Here is a 19,069-nt window from a genome sequence, read left to right on the forward strand (position 1 = left end):
AACAAATTAATGAAGCGAACAGTGCCCCCAGCAGAACGGAACGGTCCCTAGTACTATCCAAAGCCGCACAGCGTTAGAAATGAATCAGGCATGAAGCTCAACCCAGCCTAGGACTAAGTGAAAAAAAGAAATGAAGGATGAAGATCGCTTCCAAAAGCCCAGCCCGTTACCTCTTTTGCGTGCAAGTATCCGGGGACCATGTCCCCCATCGGCTCTGCTGCGCGCGCAAAGTTTCGGTGCGAAAGAGGGCCACAGACCCTTGTACCCTTGCATCGCGCGCGCCGCTTCGACATGTCATGGCACGCACCAAGGAAAACCCACAGACATCAGAGCCCAGATAAGGCGCTGCCAGAACGCTCAGGCCGCAGGGGATCGCAGGATCCAAAGGATCAAGCCCGGAAGACGGCCCCACTTGTTTGATTGGGAGGCTGGAGCGGGCTTGGGGAGGGGGGAACGAGGGAGGCAGTCTGCCAGAGCCCAAGCCATGTGGGTAACAACGTGCGATGGACCAAAGTTTATTTGCCATGTTGAACTTTCAGCTTTCGTCATTGGAGCTCATGGCCACGGTTCTCGATGCCGAGGCACACGAAGTTTTCCCACCTCCAACTACCGTTCTCGCAATACCCAACCCAACGACTCCTCACAAGATCTAGGTTAGGCTCAGAGAATACCCAACGAGTTACTCGGCATGGCGTTTTCCCTAGGCCCCCCAAATCTAGATGCTATCCATGGAACGTAATCTGCCATGTATCCAAGAGACTTGGAACTAAACCCAGTGATGCCGGGGCTAACTGTCCGGGAACCTGCATGCTGCCCAGCTTCCTTCCTGCCAACCCCCTGTTCGGTTGTGTTCCTCTTCCTGCTTCCGTGGAACACATGCAGCGTTCTAGCGCCACATCACGCGCATTCTAGGGCTACATCCAACACACCCTCCCCGGCCTTGTCAATGTCCCACGCGCCTGTCGCAGGTTGTCAGACTCCAAGCGAGGACAAGGCCGACGTCAGCGTCGTAGGTTGGACTTGGGATGCCCGTTGTGTGATCGTACTTCGCGTTCGCTGCCAACCTTGGAAGCCGCGCAGTTGCGGTGCGCCTCGTACAAACAGACAGCCGTGCAAACATGCTAGGAGTACGCACTAGATATGGGCAAAAGGGCCTTCTTATACTAGTTAGCGGTCGGTGTTATGATCTGACTTGACGTATGACAAGTGAGGCCACTCGACGCCACAATTGCGGCGTGGATGGATCGTCGCGTCGCGTCACTTCGCTTCGACTCGAATCGTAGGCGAGCGAGCAAACAAGCGAATCGACGGGATGTGCAGGCGGGGGAGAGATGCAGAAGAATTAATGGGTCAAGGGCAACGTTGGGGTTCGCCATGACGCTCCAGCCAGGTCATCGCAGTCGTGATCCACTATTCATCTTGACATGATCTGATCTGATGTGACATATATGATTGATTGATTGATGAGTGATACCGTCCGTACGCGTGCGCCCCACGCGATCCTGATAAGCCATCCCGCACCGTTGCCAAATGTCGTTGATATATACAACAGAATAAGAAGACACCTGATGAAGTGTGCCCAAGACATGTACATGCATATTGCGCCTCATCTCTCAGCCTCCAATTTGTAAAACCCGCAGTCGAATAGCTCGACCACACGCCAAACCTTCCCCACGTTGTTGACCCAAGTCGTAAAACATCAAACGGATATAGAAAGAAAAAGGATGTGAGTCTAAAAACTCCCCCATGAGAAGCTCGCTTCGAGCAAGCGAATGTGAAGTTCGTTAAAGTGAATATAAGTAATGGGGTATCGTTTGACCAAAGCGGAGAATGACACGAAACAGGAGAGAGAAACCGCGAAGAAGAAGTAAGAAGAGGACGTTCAAATCTGTCGTGCTTATGATTCCGGCTCCGTCACTTCGTCGATCGACGGTGGGGGAATGAAGCCCTGTGAAGTAGCAACTTCTGTACGTGGCGCCTTTGCAGCATGCGACTCGCTGATGCTACCTTGTTGCGGCGAACGTTTAGTGGAAGTAGCCATTGGCGAAGGGAGAGTAGATTGCTGTCCGCTCTCCGTCTTCGTATGAGGAAGGATGGTCTGATGACTCGAGTGGCTTGTAGGAAAGTGGCGTGGCGAGGCGCTCTTTTTGCTCTTGTCACTGGCCGCAGACGACGTTCTAGGTGACACTCGTCCTTGCTGTGAGTGTCTCTGTTAGTTTGGTCCTGAGCCCTGGATGTGAGAAGATCAACTTACCTGTTTAGCCCACCGCAGTCCGCACGAGTTGCACAAGTCGCGGTTACCCGATGGACCTCGCCGCCATTCGGGTGTTGTTCTTGTATGGCAATTCGCGCAGTCCTTCTGCATCTGACCTGCGCCCTTTCTGCGCTTCCTCTTCTTTTTGGCTGCCAATAAGCTCTGGACCTCTTCGGCCAGGTATCGGTTTCGCTTTTCCATTTGTCGTAGCTCGTATTGCCAGCTTGTGCTTCGCGTTGTCTTCAGTTCGTCGAACACGTTATCGTCTGAAGCAAGACTTTGATCCTGGTGTCCAAGCTGTAGACCGTTGTGGCCAGCAAACGTCGCAGGTGATTCCTCGGTGGTGATGAAGAGAGGATTCGTGTTTGATGTGTTTGGCGTATTTGACCCGGTGTGACCGGTCAAAGATCCTGCGGCGGGGGATGCTGCCCCTGACATCTGTGTGTGTACAGAGTTGTGAGAGTCGCGTTCATGCTTGGTGTTCGTGTACATTGACGGGCGGCCAGCATTGCTGTTCCGCGAATACTTGAGGAGTCGCGTTTGACCAACCACAAAGGTGGGTTTCTGGCCCTCGATTGCGTCTCCGGGGTAGATGGTTGTGAAAGCTTGGAGGACCTGACCACGCTTGTTGATCATCTCGTGCTTGACTTCACCTTTCCTGCCACCTCTGGCAAGTTCAAGGATACGGCCAAACTGGATCTTGGACTCTTGGCGCATAAGAGATTGTATGCTTGTGCCCACAAGCTCCTCGGGTTGCTTGTCGAGTAACTGGCGTACGTTGGACGAGACGTACAAGAACATGCCTGACGTAGACATCTTGGTCCAAAGTTCGTTGTCACCAACGCCTCCAGATTCGCGTACGATGGCCTTGCTTAGAGTATAGACTGGGCGCTCGCGACCCACAAGGATGATGCATTTCCGGCCTTTGCCTTGCTCCGTGTGAAGGGAACCGTGACCTTCGAACCACATGTAGCCGCTCTTCTTTCGCCGTATCCTAAAGACGACATTGACCGATGCGCCGTTTGTGGTTTCCTTCAACTCTCGTGTAACCGGGACGATGTCGCTAGGATGGCAGACAGAAGACAGGGCAGTCCCGACTAGCTCACTTGGGTCGTACTCTAGTATCCTGTTGCTGGCCGGTGACAGGTATAAGAAGAGTCCCTTCAGCGACAAGACATGGACGACGTCATCGCTGTTCTCAAGCAGGACCTTATCCCAGATACGTCTGGTCATCTCTGAGTCACCGCTACCGCTGTATGCAGCGAGCACGTTGGAAACCTCATCTTTGGAGATGGTTTGGCCTTGCTCGGCTGCTTGTGGCTTGTGGTGGTCGCTGAAAACGTAACTGGGTATCGACATTCCGCGTTGGTAGTTGACTCGGTACGAACCGTCTATAACATGATCAGCTCACACACGAGGTGTTGTGTTAGATGCGGAAGCCCACCTGAGTTCTTGTTCGTCATGGCTCCAGGCTGCTCGACTAGATCGACCTGGAAACCAACGAAGAATTTCATCTTGCCGCCAGGCTCCCAAGCAATAGGGATCATGGTGAGCAGGTTCATGAACGGCTGGCCGCCTCTTCGGTAATTGATCAAGCTGATCTGCGCTTCGGCACGACTCTCGATCATGTTCTTGAGATAGTAGACCGAATCGTCGTCAACGTAGTTGCGCTTGATACCCGATTCTACCTTGCCGTCAGGTGCTTGTAAGAAACGGCAATTCCGCCCGAGGATCATATGTCTCGTGTAGCCGGTCAGTCGTTCGAAGTTCTCAGAGCAGTAAACAATGGGAATGTCGTCCAGCTCAGCATCGCAAACGACGAAAGCGCACGAAAGATCAACGGAGCCGATGTCGATCTGGGGGTCAGGTCGAGTAGCTACGCGCATCTATTGGCATGTCAGTATGTCAATCTCGGTACACTGTGTCGATACGTACCAGTACTCCGAGCATGTCAAATCCGGTCGAAGAGTACGCATTTTTGAACTGCGTCTTCATGTGGGGGTTGTTCGCTTTGGTTGACGGGAACCCACCGGTGGGCGCCTGCCACGGAATCTTGAAGTCTGCGAGTTGCTTGTTCATGACCTCTTTAGACAAATCTTGAGCAGGGTCCTGTGCGACAGGTTGTTGGTTCTGCAGTGAGGCCAGGGTCATGCGCGTCGGGACACTGTTGGAGGAATGGTGTTCACTCTGGGGCCGGGAGTGGGACCGCATGCTGGACTGGTCCTGGCTGGTCGACCGGCTGAGGAAGCTGGATCTGCCTGACTTGACTTCTGGTGTATTGTTTAGGGACGGACGTTTGAACTGGTCTTGGGTCTGCCCTGACGGAGTGTTGTCTCCTTGGGGAGCAGCGGGCACGGGTCCTACAAAGTCCTGCTGGATGGGCGAGTCCAGCATGGGCGTATTGAATTGGCTGCCTGGAAACATGTTCATGTCCATGGGCGTCATGCTCATCGAGTCGTCCATGTCCAGGGGCATGTTCATGCCGTTCTGATACGATCCCATGTCCAGGTCGAGAGAGTTCTTCTGGTGCATGGGCGAGGCGTAGGCAGAGCCAGGACCGCCCATGGTCGGAAAGGGAGAGGCCTGGCCTTGGAACTGTGTGTTGATATTGAGGTCGGCAGCCGGCATTTGGTCATTCTGGATGTCGGCCGTGGTGCGCGGAAAGGCGGTGTTGTTGCGCATCATGTTGTCCATGGCAGCGGTTGACATGTCGAATTGAAAATCGTCCATGTCTCCGCCATTGGGGTCACCGAAATTCATCATGCTCAGCCTGCGCGTGTCGGGGCTGCCCAGATTCATTTGTTGTTGTTGCTGCTGCTGTTGTTGGGGCCCTCTAGCGTAGACGGGCATACTCCGGCGGCGGTTGTCCTTGTCGTTCTGCGCGACGATGGAGTCCAGCGACTGGCCCTCGACCATGTTGAAGCCGTTCATGCCGTCCCCATTCATATTCATCATCATGTTCCCATTGGCGGCCGGGTTGAAGGGCCGGGTGGGATACGGGTAGCCATTCATGGTGGCGGCTAGGGCGCTACGGGCTCAAGAGCGGCAGGAGCAGGCAGTGTCGTCCGGCACGGGGTTGTAGGCATCCACGGGTGTGGGCGGCGCCCGAGGGCACGGCGGTGGTGCGCTATCGCTTGTCTCGCTGGTGATGGAGGAGTCGCGGCGGCGGGGCGTGCAGCGTCTGACAAGCGACATCCGGGGGCGGCGACAGATGGGGGGCTCCTCGGCCGCAGGTGCAGTGCAGCAGGCAGGACGGGGAGTCGTCTGGGGCAGATTGGGCGGGTGAGGTTGGGATGCGAAGAGCGAGCATGTGTAGCGTCAGTGGAATGCGCTAGGTGCCAAGCCAAAAGGCCGCGTGCGGGATAGCTGCAGAAGATGACGGAAGCATGTCAGTGGCTTCACGCGAGCAATTATTGGGGGCAGCCCGGCACAAGCACTCTGAGCACAGGCGGAGCGGCATGGGATAAGCAAGAGGCGAGCGACTCTGCAAGCAGGGACCAGCTATGGTATTTTGCACTTTGCCATGCTCTGCCCTACCGGTGGGACCGATGCACGCAGCCCCCCTCGCTGCGGTCCTGACTGGCACACATGATCTGACAATGACGGCAATCGCCTGAGGCTGGTTATCGGTCTGACACTGGAGGATGGCCGTGGCCTGCAGGCCGGCCCAATGCGGCTAGCTTGGCGGGTGCTTGGCGCTGCCCCGGCTCGAGAGTTTTTGGAGCGACAGCGCCGACTGCACGCGACGGCAAAATGATACTGAGGAGCATCGCAGCGCGCAGTGGTAGGAGAACTCAATTGGACATGACTGCACATACTAACACCATCAACAGCCCCCCGGGCGCTCGCACGACACTCCCGCCAGCCGCTCCGCCCGCTGCAGCGATTTCTCTCCACCGAGACCGAGTCGATCGAGGCCGCTACCGACAACAGTCTCAAGCAGATCCAGTCGATAGAGGCCCAGCTCAACACCCACCTCCAGCAGCCCATCCCCTCCGTCGACCCCGAGACCCATGGCACTTCCGAGTCCGCCTCCAACGATGTCGCTGAGCAGTACTACATGTACAAGCAGCAGTGTACGACCGCCGCCCCATCCTGACTCCACCCTGCTGACGATCCGTAGCCAAGCAGATGGGACACCTGGGAACCCAGATCGAGCCGCACTACCAACCGCACTCCCTCCTGAACCACCCCCCATCGCCCGCCGACGTGACCCTCGAACTGCTCCTCGCCTCCGAGGCCCACCAAGGCCATGTCACTTCCCTATGGAACCCCGCAAACGCACGCTACATCCACGGCATACGGCAAGGCGTCCACATCATCTCGCTCGAAGTCACTGCAGCCCACTTGCGGCGGTCCGCCAAGGTCGTGCAGGAAGTTGCGCGGCGGGGAGGCATGATCTTGTTCGTGGGCACCCGCGACGGGCAGGATAGGGCAGTAGCACGCGCTGCCGAACTAGCCAAAGGATACCACCTATTCGAGCGCTGGATTCCAGGAAGCATCACCAACGGCCAGCAAATTCTCGGCAGGTGCAAGACCAAGGTCGTGAATGAGTTCGACGAGGAGGTTCCTGGCTTCGAAGAGCAGCTCTTCGACCGATCCGTCCTCCGGCCCGACCTGGTCGTCTGCATGAATCCTCTCGAGAACTACGTTCTGCTGCACGAGTGTGCGCTGAACAACATTCCCACCATCGGCGTCATCGACACCAACGCGGACCCCACCTGGGTTACCTACCCTATCCCTGCCAACGACGACAGGTAAGACGTTTTCCACCAGCAGCTACTGTTTCAGGCTAACACACCACAGTCTACGGTGCATACAAGTCATCGCTGGCGTCTTGGGTCGTGCCGGAGAAACCGGCCAAAAGCAACGGCTTGCGGCCGCCGCTGAAGGCCGCATCACCTACCGCCCAGCACAAGGCTTAACATTAGCCAGCACAGATGTGGATGCCAAGAGCGCAGAAAGCGTGAAACCCGAACGCAGATCTGTAGGACGGATGGGTACGAATGTCCCCCTGGAGCAAGTCGACGAAGCAGCGGGACCGATAGACACGGGCTTAGAGGATGCCAATGAGATGGCCAACAAACTGGACGAGGTGGCCAACCACGAGAGTCATCGGACGAGAGAAGGCAGAGATCTCGAAGTCACCTCATAGAGCGTTTGTATAGCATGTAAATCTACAGTACGAATATTATGCATAGGATCAGGTCTCATCTTCACGCGCACGCTTACTCATGCCGTTATTTGTGTTCAGTTGTCACGCCTCAGGACCACACCAAACTTGAAACTATCGAATTTGAGCGCCGTATCTCACGACACCAACTTCACAAGTGCGCATCCAATCTTAAACACCAACAGTAACGTTTCCATCCCAAACAAAACATCAACACCACAACATTCCCAGTTCTAAGTTGGGGATCTACAGGATCTCCACGGCACCTATCCGGAACGAGCCTGAGCTCTTTCCCCCGGGGCCACCCACAGCTGTGCAGCGCACCCAGCCAAAAACACCGCGACGTTGCGATAAAGCCTGGCCCATCACAACCGTGCTAGCAGCACCACGGAACCTGCAACCGCCCGACTAACCCTCTAGCTCAGGCCCAGGAGCCGAGCCGGAAAAAGGAGAAAAAGCACACGCCGAGAGTCCCAAGGGCAAGCAGAAAGAAGCAAGCGTCACATTTGTTCCGATGCAGGAACATGACGTCAATCGTGCTAGTGCATCGAGTCGCGATCGGAAGTTTGTGCCGTCATCGAATGAACAGTGCACACGCAGGGAAGCCCCGTAGTATGGGGCGCGCATTTCACCGGAGAGGATTGAAACGTAGTGAGGCGGTAAAGGAAGAAGGGGGAAGGCAAAAGCAGGCGGTGTGGGGGTTTTAGTACTTGGTTGGTACAAGGCGAACGAGAGATATTATTAGGTAGGGGTTAACTGCAACTTTACGAGACGAAGGCTATCAAAGGGGATGGGATGTGGAGTTCTATACAGAGAGTTTGTTTTCAGGACTACACATTAGAGCGATGGTGTGCTAAACCGGCCGTTTACCAAACCAACATAGTGAATGCCACGAAGGGGAAAGGGATTATGGTTGTTTCGAAGCGTCGGCCAAGGTGTTGAAGGTGCTGTACCGCCGGAGTAGCTGGGCTTTCGAGTCCTAGTCGAGATCGTCGGCGCTGGTTTCTGTTGCTTTTGGCGCTGCGGCTGCGGCGGGCGCTGGGGTTTGGCCGTAGAAGTCTAGTTTGCCTTCGCTCTGGAGGACGCCCATACGGTCGTACAGTGAGCGAGCTCGAACATACGGGTCCAGCTTCCAGTAGTTCTGCCTCAGCTGTTCGGCAATGCTATCCCTTTCTTTCCTCTTCTCGTCCGCTGGCGCACCCTCACCGGCGTGTACCCACTCCAGCACGGAAGTCTCGTAGTTGTCGACGATCTGTTGCCTCTCGCTTTGCAGCTCCTGCTTTGGCTTCTCTTCGGCCATCTTGTCGTTCTCACCAGGCACGGGCTCTGGGAACTTGTACTCCCACTTCTCCTCTCCACCTAGTTCAGTTGGAATCTGCGACTTTGGGATGTAGTTGCTGAGATCGTCGATCGTCTTTGCAAAGTGCACCTTGCCGGCGACGACGGGGTCCAGCCAGCCTTTGACGATACTCCACACGGCATTGAAGACCCAGGGCGCTCGGTAGACGAGAACGGTGCCAAGCGATTCGGGGTAGTTGGCCTCAAAGCACTTGATCATGAACTTTACCGGCGTGTAGTCCATGTTGGCCATAGAGAAGTCCGTCATATCGAAGACGATAGTCTGTATTCGGTTAATCATTGCACACAATCCGGAGAAGAGAATAGACTTACGGCTGTATCAATCGGAGGCCTCAACAGCATGCGTGCGGTCTCAATAGTGTAGACGGTGAATCTTTCCAGACTTTCCTCAGTCTGCTCGCCGGCTTTGTGTAACCTCGCGCGAACAAAACACATCGGCCTTCCTTCAATGTCCAATCCGTGTAGATAGCTCTTGCCCATGCGCAGCTGTGTCAGGAAGTCCTCCGCGTTCTTCTTTGTCTTAGCATCGTCGCTGGTAGTTTGCGCAGCGGCGAGTTCTCCGTTCTTCATGATGTCGTCGTCGACATGCATCTCGTTCAACCTCCACTGCATGGTAGAGATCATCATGACTAGCGCCTTCTCCACGTCCCATTTCCGTGCGCGGAGGAATCGGAGAAGGAGAGCATCGGGGTGGTCGTGCTTGACCATCATCCAGAAGGTCCTTCGCAGCTCCTCTGGGGGAATGTTGGCGATCGCTGCCTTGAACTCTGCGGTCTGGCCGAACTTGTCATCATCGGCGGATATTGACAGCCTGCTAATGTCTGACGGGGTCGAGCCTGTCGAAGCAGTCGACGCCTTGTCGTCTGCGCTCTTATCGCCCTTATTCCTCTTGAACACATTCAATCGGCTCTTCTTCTTGTCCTTCTTGCTGTCCGCTGCCGCCTCACTTGTGGTCGGTGATGCGACCTCATCGACCGTGCTCGCAGCTTCCGACCCCGCTTCCACGCCGAAAACCTTCATAACGATCCCCCATAGCTCGCGCAGCTTCTTGTCTTCTTCAGGTGTGAGGGTTCCCGGTCGCCCGGCGGGGGTGTTTGGTGCCATGACGAGGTAAGAGTCCGTGAGGTCTGCGGTGTTGAAATGAGTCGGGGTGGATTTCCTGGCTGTCTTGGGCTCTGAAGAGCTCTGTACAAAGGGGACAAGTAACACGCCGCCAATTGCAATGCCAGCGACTATTCCTACAGTCCACAGGTTGAGTCCGCTTGTCTTGTGAGGTGCCGGTGCCGTGCTTCGCCGACTGTGATGTAGGTTTGCGCGTGTGACCGGATTCGTAGAGCTATAGGGGGCAGGTGGGGCGCCGCGATGCTTTGGGTTATACACAGATAGTGGACGCTTGGGTGTAGAGGTGTGCAGAAGTCGTCGTAGGGGCTGTGCGCGAGGCAACATGGAAAAGTGTCAGGTCGCTGAGCTGAGCCTCGTTAGCAACTGCTCGCGTCTGCTTAGTGTGACGTCGGCAGAGCTTTCCGGATACGTCGGACGAATATGTAGCCGCGATCTACGTACAGATTGCAGCAGCGGGACGCCTTAGAGCAAGCTGCGGGCAAGTGCGTCTTGTGATAGTTTGCTGAACACAAAGTATCCGGACACATACAGAGAGGCGTACTTTTGGAAGCAAGAACAATGGCATCATCGACCAATTGGTCTTAGCGTGATTGCCCTGCGTGTGGGGTACTGTTTACTTCGTATCAAGCTCCCGAACTAGGACCGCGTTTCAAGATCTCAGAGCGCGACTGTGCTACCAGATTTACAAGGAGATAAGATACCTCTACCACCGTGCAAACATGGCGTCCACAACACCCACAACAACGCCCTCATACCGGCGCACACGCAGCAAATCACCACGATCACGTCCGACCACGCCCCTCCGCCCGTCTTCCCGCTCCTCACTACGCGACTCATCCCAGCGCGGTCGCGCTGCCTCGGCATCTGGCAATGCGCTTGAAGGCTTACAGGATGGATTCGCGGAGTTGAGCGACGCCATGGCAGACCTTGAGCAAAACTTCTTGCAATTGCAACTTATGCACGAAAGCCTGGCACGTTTCTCAGAGAGTTTTGCGGGGTTTCTGTATGGCATGAACATGAATGCTTTCTGCGTAGACTTCCCTGAGGTGAGTGAAGGGAGACTGAAGAGAAGATACAGAGGAGAGAGAACGCGGGATGGTACTGACTCGTCACTAGGCTCCTGTTCCAGAATCCTTCAAGCGCCCACAGAACCAACCTGATCAAGGTGCCGCAAACCTGAATCGCTCTCAGGGCCCAGAAGATATGGAAGCGACGTTCCTAACGACCGACACTTCGTTCGTCGACAACCCGCCGAGTAGCAAAATCCACTCCAAATTCCAGAACCCGCAAACACCAGCACCTGCTACGAGGACAAGTGGTGTACCTAGAGGAAGAGGGGGAATACCACGAGCAGGCGGACGGGGTGGTATACCTACACGCGGCGGTGCACCTAGAGGAACCAGGGGTGGTACAGGCATAGCAAGAGGTGTCGCTGGACGGGGTCGCGGAGCACGTTGAGAACGTCGGACAAATCTATGGTGATGTCTCGATGAGTACAATTTTCATGGCAATGAGGAAGCTTGTTCTATGGATGTTCTATTATCCCACATCGTGTAGGGGTTGCATGGCTACATTGCTAACTGTGGTGCAACCTAGTATTAACTTTCAGAGTGGCCATCCGTCTATTACTACCATGATCCCTTCGTCCTAAGAAGCTCATTAATCCAAGACGAACTTCATTACCACCGGTCTAGAACAAAACAGGCATTAGGTGCAGCTATCCAGGCTGTCGTCTTCCTTAAGAAAGGGGTATACTGCGACCAAACCCATTAAACCAAAACAAATTGCGTCAAAGTCGTGAAGAGGAAATGTAGGGTATCAAGTGGAAGTTCCACTTCCTGAATAAGAAAATCGTCTCCAGTCGATCGATCGAGGGTATCTCGTAAAGACGTCGTCTACGCCAATACTCCAGCACGACCCTTTGCGTACTGGCTGCTGCTCTCCTTGCGTAGAGCCCATCCCTTGATAGCGATTCCTACAGTCGTCCAAGCCATGAGCAGCGCGGTAAGGCCCATGACAACCGTAAAGATGAACATAGCGTCGAGGTCGTACGATTCCAGAGCTGCGACCGTGTCCTTGTTGCTGACCATGAAGGTGATACCACCCGATATCAGACAAAATGCGGTGACAATTTCCGTAGGCGGCCGGGATGGTAGGAACGAAGTTGGCGGTGAGATGTAGAGGGTGATGTAGGTAAGACCGCGGGCAAGAGCAAAGGCCATGAACATGCTGCCCCATTGGGTATGGATCATAGTCGAGACCATTGAGCTCTGATGATGAGAGCTCATCATCTTGCCGAGTAACATAATGATTAGGGCCGGGAGTGGATTCATCGAAAAGCGATATTGGCTAGGCTGCTTCCAGGACTCGTTTTGTAGCGAGCTTGCTTGAGAGGCAACGACTCCGCTGTTAAGAAGGTCGCGTACCTTGGTCGATTCGATGCACATTCCCAACTAGGAAGAATGTCAGCGATATTACACAGAAAAGGAAGGAGCGACCTTTACTCACCAAACCACCACCAAAGAACATCACCGAAATCGAAACATGTTCCAGATCTTGTGCAGTCCATGCATCGCCCCACGCAGCCAGGTGTTCGAGGAAGACGTTTGTGCAGCCGTATAGCCAGATGACGAAGGATTCGGTAAACTCTGCCGACGGTAGTGCCGCTCTCCGACGACCGACAACCTCCTTCGGTGGCTTCACGTTCCATGCCCATCCGAAGTCTGCAAACGCGCCCATCCATCGACCTAATGTGAGGAAGCCGTATAGAAAGAATATTCCTCCTTTTACTGTGTGCGCCAGGACGTTGAAAACCGCTCCTCCTCTTCCAATGCCGCCGTAGACGATGGCGCCACTTACAATCGCCGCGAAACCCTGTACCAAGATTGTGCGCTCGATGGCAACGTAGAGGAAGCGAATTGCCTTGAGTGTCCGACCAACTGCGAAGCGCGCCACGCTGCGAGAGAAGAAATTGTCCACCGAGGTGTTGCGAAGGAAGCCGCGCTTCTCGTCGTCGCTGTCGTCGTCGTTACCGAAAGAGTCGTCGTCATGTGTGGATCTTCGAAGAGGGGGAGCGAATTGCTGGTTCTCAGACTCCACGCTGGGGGACTGAGAGGGATCATACAGAGAAGCCGAGTTCCGCTCTGTGCCCTGCCCCGAATCCCCTGACCATCGCGACGGCGCGACAGCCTCTTCGTCGTGTACGCGCTCGTATCTGAGCATATTGGCGGTCGTCATTGGCTCCGCAAATTCGTCCGCTTTCGAGTGAGACTCTGACCTACCAGCGTAGGCCCGGATCAGAGCCATGAACACCCATGCCGAAGCGATCCAGGTGATGGCCCATCCCATCTTGCTGTGTGCATTTCCTGCGTACATCTCCGGTGTCTTGTGGTCGTATACGAGGCCGAGTACGAGCGCGAACGCATTGGTGGCGAGGAAGATCATTTGCGAGGGGAGAGTATATCTTGAGCGAGCGATGCTAAACATGACTGCGATTGGCAAGATGACAATCCAGGCCAGGATCTCAAGCCCTATGTGCCAGTACATAAGCGAAGCATGCTCCGATAAACTCCAATAACCTTCAAAGCCATTGTCTTGCGGTTGCGCCTTCGGCATATCATGTGCGCTCATGTCCATTTCCTTGCTATCGCCATGCGCAGCTGCCAACGGTAAGAGCCCAATTAGCAGCGCCGCGGTGGCTATCGTCGAACTCCTGCGATCCGGCATGTATGTTGTGTTCAGAGAAGGATTAGAGTTGTTCAGGTGAAATGTATTGCGCAAAGCTCAGACAACTGAAATAGCAAGACGCAGACCAGTCGTATGAATGGCTACAGTACTTCAGGATGCGCTGTCAAAGCAACAAGAAGATGAGGGATTCAAGGGAGACAGCAGATGTAACAGGAAGAAATGTTTCAATACATGTGGCCGCCAGCGCCATGGGCGTAGCTCGCATCTATATTGTTTCCGGAAGTTTCGGAACGAAGTTTGAGCAAGTCATTGCGACAAGAGTTTGTCAGCTGCGAAACCCATCCGATCGCATGGCATTCTTCGTTGGCTGTGACGTCGGATGTGATTGTCAGGCGCGGCGTGGGTCCGGGCAAGCACGGACAGAGAGGGCCATTCCGTCAGCCACCGCTAATGGGATTTTGCGAGCAATCCACCCGGCAAAGTTCGCCATGCTAGTCTTAAGGTTGTGGCTGCATCTATCTATCCTATCTCATCATGACATTGAAACCTACGGCGACTTTGGCCTGACAATTGAAACAGCCTCATCGCCTTTGACTTCGTCGCAGACTCAGTGAGTGTGTCACGCCATGCCTGCGACAAGGCGGATATACAAGCGCCTGCATCGGATTCCGGTGACAACGACCATCCGTCTCGGCCTCCCACACTCGGCTTGCGCTCGAATCGAAGATTCACATGCGATCTTCACCACCCTGTCCTAGGGTATGCCGGAAGCTAAGACCGCGCGCCTGTCAGATCCTAGTTTTCCTTCGCGATTTTGCAAAAAATTCAACCATCGCTATCTCCAGGCTTTGTCCGAGCTACACACTCGCGAAAGACATCATTGGTGCTTACATCAACCATAGTCACCTGCGCCATGTCTCTAATCCACTCAAGCTTTGTTTTCTCTTGGCAGTGTACGCTAGAGGCGGATATAATCCCACGCGCAGACCGCAAGATGATCAAGCTCCGATTTCCATGTGTTTTGCTGGCATCCGGCCAGTCCCGGGCTGACACACCTGTGGCTCAATGTGACAGAAACTTGACGAGAAGACATCATGCCATGGTGCCTCAACCCGAAGGTTCAAGGTTGTTTCGCAACTAGACAAGGTTCTAGAGCCGCAAAACTCGTTTCGGAGCATTTATCCGCCTATTCAAGATCGCTTCACTTCATTCTGACGCAATATTACAATCAAGGAGTGTCGACGTTGAAGGCAGCACTGGGCTCTGCGACCCCGGCTTTGACTCAGACCTCCAAGTTTCTGCCTAGCGCTCGAAATACTCAATAAGCGCACTTGATGCAAATCTGTCACCGATCCTGCGAGGTGTAAATCGCGAACATGCGAAAGATGTGGGGCCAGCGGGCATCCATTCGCTTGGACCTCGCAACTATACCTTCTTCGACAGCGATTCTTCATCATCTGATACTGAACGCCAAGTATCTGACATATCTTTACATACAGTAGATCCGGACTTTCGGAAAGTGTGATACCGACATCGCTCCTTTTTATTACCGAAGAGGAATCATTACCATGCGTGTTGCAACTCGGGTCATACGATCCATCGACCGGGAGAGGACGACAGCCATGGCATGATGTGTATGGCTTGTACTGACGCGTGTCAGTCACTTGAGATTTATACCCTTCATCAGTATCATCGCCGATGGCTTATATGAAGTCCTTCCAATACCTACCTCGATATCTTCATGCTACCTAGGTATATACGTCTGTTCGATTAGGTCATACATGCATTGTCACATGCTCGGGGACGACACCTAGATGCTGACATAAGATTTAATCTCACGCCCTATGCAACGAACTATCGCTCTGTATAGCATACTGGAGGGCTACAATCATGCAGTCTGCTGGACGTAGTGCCAACCAGCAGAACGAACTGTTGGGCGCGTCAGCCAATCAATAGTACCCAATGACTCTCGCTGAGCTTATGGTTCTTAGAAGTCACAAACATATTGAGTATCAAACTTGCGAGCTTCAAGAACGTCTGGCTGCTGTGTGGCCTCGCTCATGCCATCGTGATGGGCTTGGCGCCAAGTATCCGAAAAGTCCACGTGACCGCGCGGCGGCTGGAAACATCGACGTGCGCGACCCAATCGAGAACCTGGCGCGCAACAGACCCCGACTACCTTCACCCCAGCAAAACACGCTCCACCATAAATATGCTTGATATTGAGGACTTTGACGCGGTATATCGCAATCTTCACTACAACGATGGCCTTGTTCAAGAGATCCAATCATACCGGACTGCGCTCGGTGGGCGCACCTTCTTCGAACGGTTACTGACACTCCTAAACATCAAGGGTAAGTCGCGCACAGTGTTGGGCCTCGCCAAATGCTAATTGGGTACAGGAAGCAAGATGTACCCGCCCAAAAGCTCACAACAGCTTCAAGAGCTCCATCAGCGCATAATCTCCTCCAACACAACACTACACAACAAGCACTGTCTTGTGTTCTACCTACTCAAAGATTTATCGGCGCAACACCACGAAGCGACAGAGCTAGCTGAATCGTTCGCGAAAGACGTACACCTCGAGAAGCGATTCTGGACATTCGTTGAAGGACTCTGGTTCCTCGACCACCTCCAATTCGCGACCGCCGTCGGACACCTTACATACCCCGGCATAATACCTACCTTTCCCGACGAGATCATGTACACCCTCTTGACGGGGCAGGATAAAGTGAGCAGCATGGGCATGGCAAGGGATCCAAAAGATGATATACTGGCACTAGCATACTACAACTGTGTACGGCCGCCGCTGGAGGATCAGAAGACCAGGGACGAGTTCGCCAAATACCTTGCAGGTCGCAATGTTACGGAGATGTACCAGTGGATTCACAGCAGACCGGAGTACGAGCAGCGACCACTGCTAGAGATCCTCGTTGAGCAGACGCTGGATCACCAACCTTGGTCTCAGGACCCCGAACACGAGATGTACACGCGAGACGCTAAGGCGTTTGAGCTGGCGGGCTTGCCGTTCAGTGAAGACGAAGAGGAGTTCATCGAGAAGTTCCTGACCGAGGGCAGGGGCAGGACCTTCCAGAGCGCACAAGATCTGGTCATGATGCGCAGGATTGCTACCGGCAAGCTGGCTGATGTTGCGTCTGATATGGGCACACGCGGACGCAGGATAGATGGTGTAAACTGGGAGAGTTTGAAGGACGGTGTGAAGAGAGGACTAGGGCCAAGAAAGGATGAGCAGAGCTTCGCTGTCTAAGACGAACAGTCTGCGGAAGAAGTTTCTCATGTCTTACCTGGTATCTAATGCATAGCGAAGGCGTCTTGGTACAAATTCAACGCGGTGCTTTAGCCTGGCACACCTGTCTCTGATCGTCTCACCAATTGCTCAACAGGAAGCTACATCTCCCATTCACGGCGCCTCGCTCGAAACACTACTCAGTCATCACTAGTATCTTGTGTTCTCCAGTGTTAGCTACGGCGCCACGGCTGACCAGTGTTGATTCTTGAAGTCCGCGCTACTCGGCAGCTGAATACCACTAGTGTTGGTGCTCACTACTCAGCTGCTTGCGTTCATCGGAATGTACTCCTCGTTCCATACTTTAACGTCATTCAAGGATATTGTTACATTAAAATGGTATGTGATGACGCGGAAAGTACATCGGATAACACTATGGAGCGGAGGTCTCAAAAGAAAAACACGATGCAAAAGCGAGCGCAACATCAATACACATATGAACTCCCAGCTGATCTTGGCGTGTTCGCTCCACTTCCCATTGGGCTCGAGCCTGGACTCAAGCCACCTCTTCGCCTATCAGCTCCAAAGAACCTTTCCAGCTCTTCCGCCGGCCCGAGTACATCCTGATAATAGCTACTTTCGATGCTCTTCTCCGCCATAACATCATTGTCTTGCAGTACATTAAGGCAGAAAAACACCATGTTTCCCAATAACATGTTGCTCCTCAACTCGACCTGCGATGCGACATCGTGAGCACTGACCTCCTCGCCATCGTTGATGTACAAGCGTGTCTTGTGGGTCGCGGTGTCGAAATCGATGTACGAAAATGGTGATTTGAGTGCTATCTCGGCGAGGACGAGTCCGATGCGGAAGATTTGGATGTGTTTGGAGAGATCGCGACCATCTCTCCTTTGGCGATTCATTTGGTAGCATTGGTTCAGGGTACGTGTTGTCATCGATGAGCCAGGCGCTGCGGTCAGCATGCTAGCCCACTTCCCATCCTTCGTTCTCCGCCAGCGTACATTCGAGCAGTCGAGGAATGATAACCATTGGCTTCCTATCAATCGGAAACAGCCTTGGGCGATGCCAGTCGCTATCGCATTTTGGTCTTGAGAGTATAGCGTTTGTGAGCCGAGGTAGACGTTCTGATCGCGAATTACACTCGATAGGGCTTCCTTGTACTGCAAGTCAGAGAGAAGGTTTGTTGGTGGATTCTTGACCGTGAAGCCTGCTGATGTTGACAAAGGAGGTATCATGTAGCAGTCATCCCGCGTCCTGTTCATGAGACTTGACACAGCAGTAGCGAAATTCTTCGGCACCAAAGCTGGTTCGTAGATAGCCTTAAGGGTCACAGGATGGACGATGATCTCATGGCTCGCCCCGTTCATGTTGAGCAAGAACGCGAAGTCGCGCTTATGAATGCGAGGGATGGATAAACCGAGATGTAGTCGATTGTTCTGGCTGGAGTCGCTGCATCGGTGTAATCGCTCAGCATCTTTTTGGGCGCGAACGGCGTCCAGAACCCTGCTCTGTATTGTATCCGTCCTTCCGTCTCCGACCTTGATTATCACTCGCCGTCCAGGGAGTCGCTTGACTTCCGAGAAGATCTCTGCGTGCTCTCGCTCGAGGTAAAAGTCGGTAAAACGTTCGAGCATGGTAAGCTTTTGGTATAATCGCCTGAGACGCTCTTCCAGATCGTTTGCTTTTCCAAAGACGCTCAACTCGAATCTGCGCGACCATGTGGTGTTGTGGCGAATTCTCCAAAGACACTCCTTGACCCGATCCTCGTTACTCAAGTGCTGGGTTTCTCCGTAATATCCTCTCCTAGACTCGAAATTAAGGGCAAGGCCTCTGACTCGTTTGATGTCGCTCTTGATACTTCCGGTGATCACATTCACAGTACCGATTGTGGCTGTGATCCTTTCGTGCCCTTCTTTTCCAAACAAGATCCTGGTGTGAACATCGGGTCGATGCACTTGGATGTCATATTTCTGTTGCCAGCTGTCTAGAGATAGTTTCGCAAAGTCAAGCCCTTCTTTGATGTCGAAGAGTCGTTCGGATAGTCGCCTCCATTGTCTGATTTCAAGGGCAAAGGTGTGCAGAGCCTGTCCTGCTGTATAGAGGCCAGAGATGACACCAAGAACTTCAGCCATGGCTCGTCCAGCTGGAGTGTTGGGTCGCGTTGAAGATGCGGTTGAGATGTATCTTCTATGACGCTAAGGAGCAG

At 53.8% G+C, this 19,069-nt stretch overlaps 7 protein-coding genes across 7 annotated transcripts; 3 read left to right on the forward strand and 4 right to left on the reverse strand.

Moving 5' to 3' along the window:
• Nucleotides 1-1,897: 1,897 nt before the first annotated feature.
• Nucleotides 1,898-5,266, reverse strand: J4E78_002591 (uncharacterized protein; the record flags this gene model as incomplete). The annotated part of the gene is made up of 4 exons (XM_049363237.1): nucleotides 1,898-2,197; nucleotides 2,255-3,645; nucleotides 3,699-4,140; nucleotides 4,190-5,266. The coding sequence occupies 4 exons, from the start codon at nucleotides 5,264-5,266 to the stop codon at nucleotides 1,898-1,900; spliced, it is 3,210 nt and encodes a 1,069-aa protein (XP_049225829.1).
• Nucleotides 5,267-6,007: 741 nt separating this feature from the next.
• On the forward strand, nucleotides 6,008-7,409 carry J4E78_002592 (uncharacterized protein; the record flags this gene model as incomplete). Its single annotated transcript, XM_049363238.1, has 4 exons — nucleotides 6,008-6,038; nucleotides 6,088-6,330; nucleotides 6,378-7,011; nucleotides 7,061-7,409. The coding sequence occupies 4 exons, from the start codon at nucleotides 6,008-6,010 to the stop codon at nucleotides 7,407-7,409; spliced, it is 1,257 nt and encodes a 418-aa protein (XP_049225830.1).
• A 997-nt stretch (nucleotides 7,410-8,406) lies between these two features.
• J4E78_002593 (uncharacterized protein) lies at nucleotides 8,407-9,890 on the reverse strand (the record flags this gene model as incomplete). Its single annotated transcript, XM_049363239.1, has 2 exons — nucleotides 8,407-9,048; nucleotides 9,099-9,890. 2 exons carry the CDS (start codon nucleotides 9,888-9,890, stop codon nucleotides 8,407-8,409), a joined length of 1,434 nt encoding a protein of 477 aa, XP_049225831.1.
• Nucleotides 9,891-10,627: 737 nt separating this feature from the next.
• On the forward strand, nucleotides 10,628-11,366 carry J4E78_002594 (uncharacterized protein; the record flags this gene model as incomplete). Its single annotated transcript, XM_049363240.1, has 2 exons — nucleotides 10,628-10,954; nucleotides 11,025-11,366. The coding sequence occupies 2 exons, from the start codon at nucleotides 10,628-10,630 to the stop codon at nucleotides 11,364-11,366; spliced, it is 669 nt and encodes a 222-aa protein (XP_049225832.1).
• Nucleotides 11,367-11,803: 437 nt separating this feature from the next.
• Nucleotides 11,804-13,634, reverse strand: J4E78_002595 (uncharacterized protein; the record flags this gene model as incomplete). The annotated part of the gene is made up of 2 exons (XM_049363241.1): nucleotides 11,804-12,361; nucleotides 12,417-13,634. The coding sequence occupies 2 exons, from the start codon at nucleotides 13,632-13,634 to the stop codon at nucleotides 11,804-11,806; spliced, it is 1,776 nt and encodes a 591-aa protein (XP_049225833.1).
• Nucleotides 13,635-15,807: 2,173 nt separating this feature from the next.
• Nucleotides 15,808-16,863, forward strand: J4E78_002596 (uncharacterized protein; the record flags this gene model as incomplete). Its single annotated transcript, XM_049363242.1, has 2 exons — nucleotides 15,808-15,949; nucleotides 15,998-16,863. 2 exons carry the CDS (start codon nucleotides 15,808-15,810, stop codon nucleotides 16,861-16,863), a joined length of 1,008 nt encoding a protein of 335 aa, XP_049225834.1.
• Nucleotides 16,864-17,327: 464 nt separating this feature from the next.
• J4E78_002597 (uncharacterized protein) lies at nucleotides 17,328-18,995 on the reverse strand (the record flags this gene model as incomplete). Its single annotated transcript, XM_049363243.1, has 1 exon — nucleotides 17,328-18,995. The coding sequence occupies one exon, from the start codon at nucleotides 18,993-18,995 to the stop codon at nucleotides 17,328-17,330; it is 1,668 nt and encodes a 555-aa protein (XP_049225835.1).
• Between the last annotated feature and the right edge of the window lie 74 nt (nucleotides 18,996-19,069).

Source organism: Alternaria triticimaculans (assembly GCF_023758025.1).
Source record: "Alternaria triticimaculans strain BMP 0046 chromosome Unknown scaffold_2, whole genome shotgun sequence".
Lineage (NCBI taxonomy): Eukaryota > Fungi > Ascomycota > Dothideomycetes > Pleosporales > Pleosporaceae > Alternaria > Alternaria triticimaculans.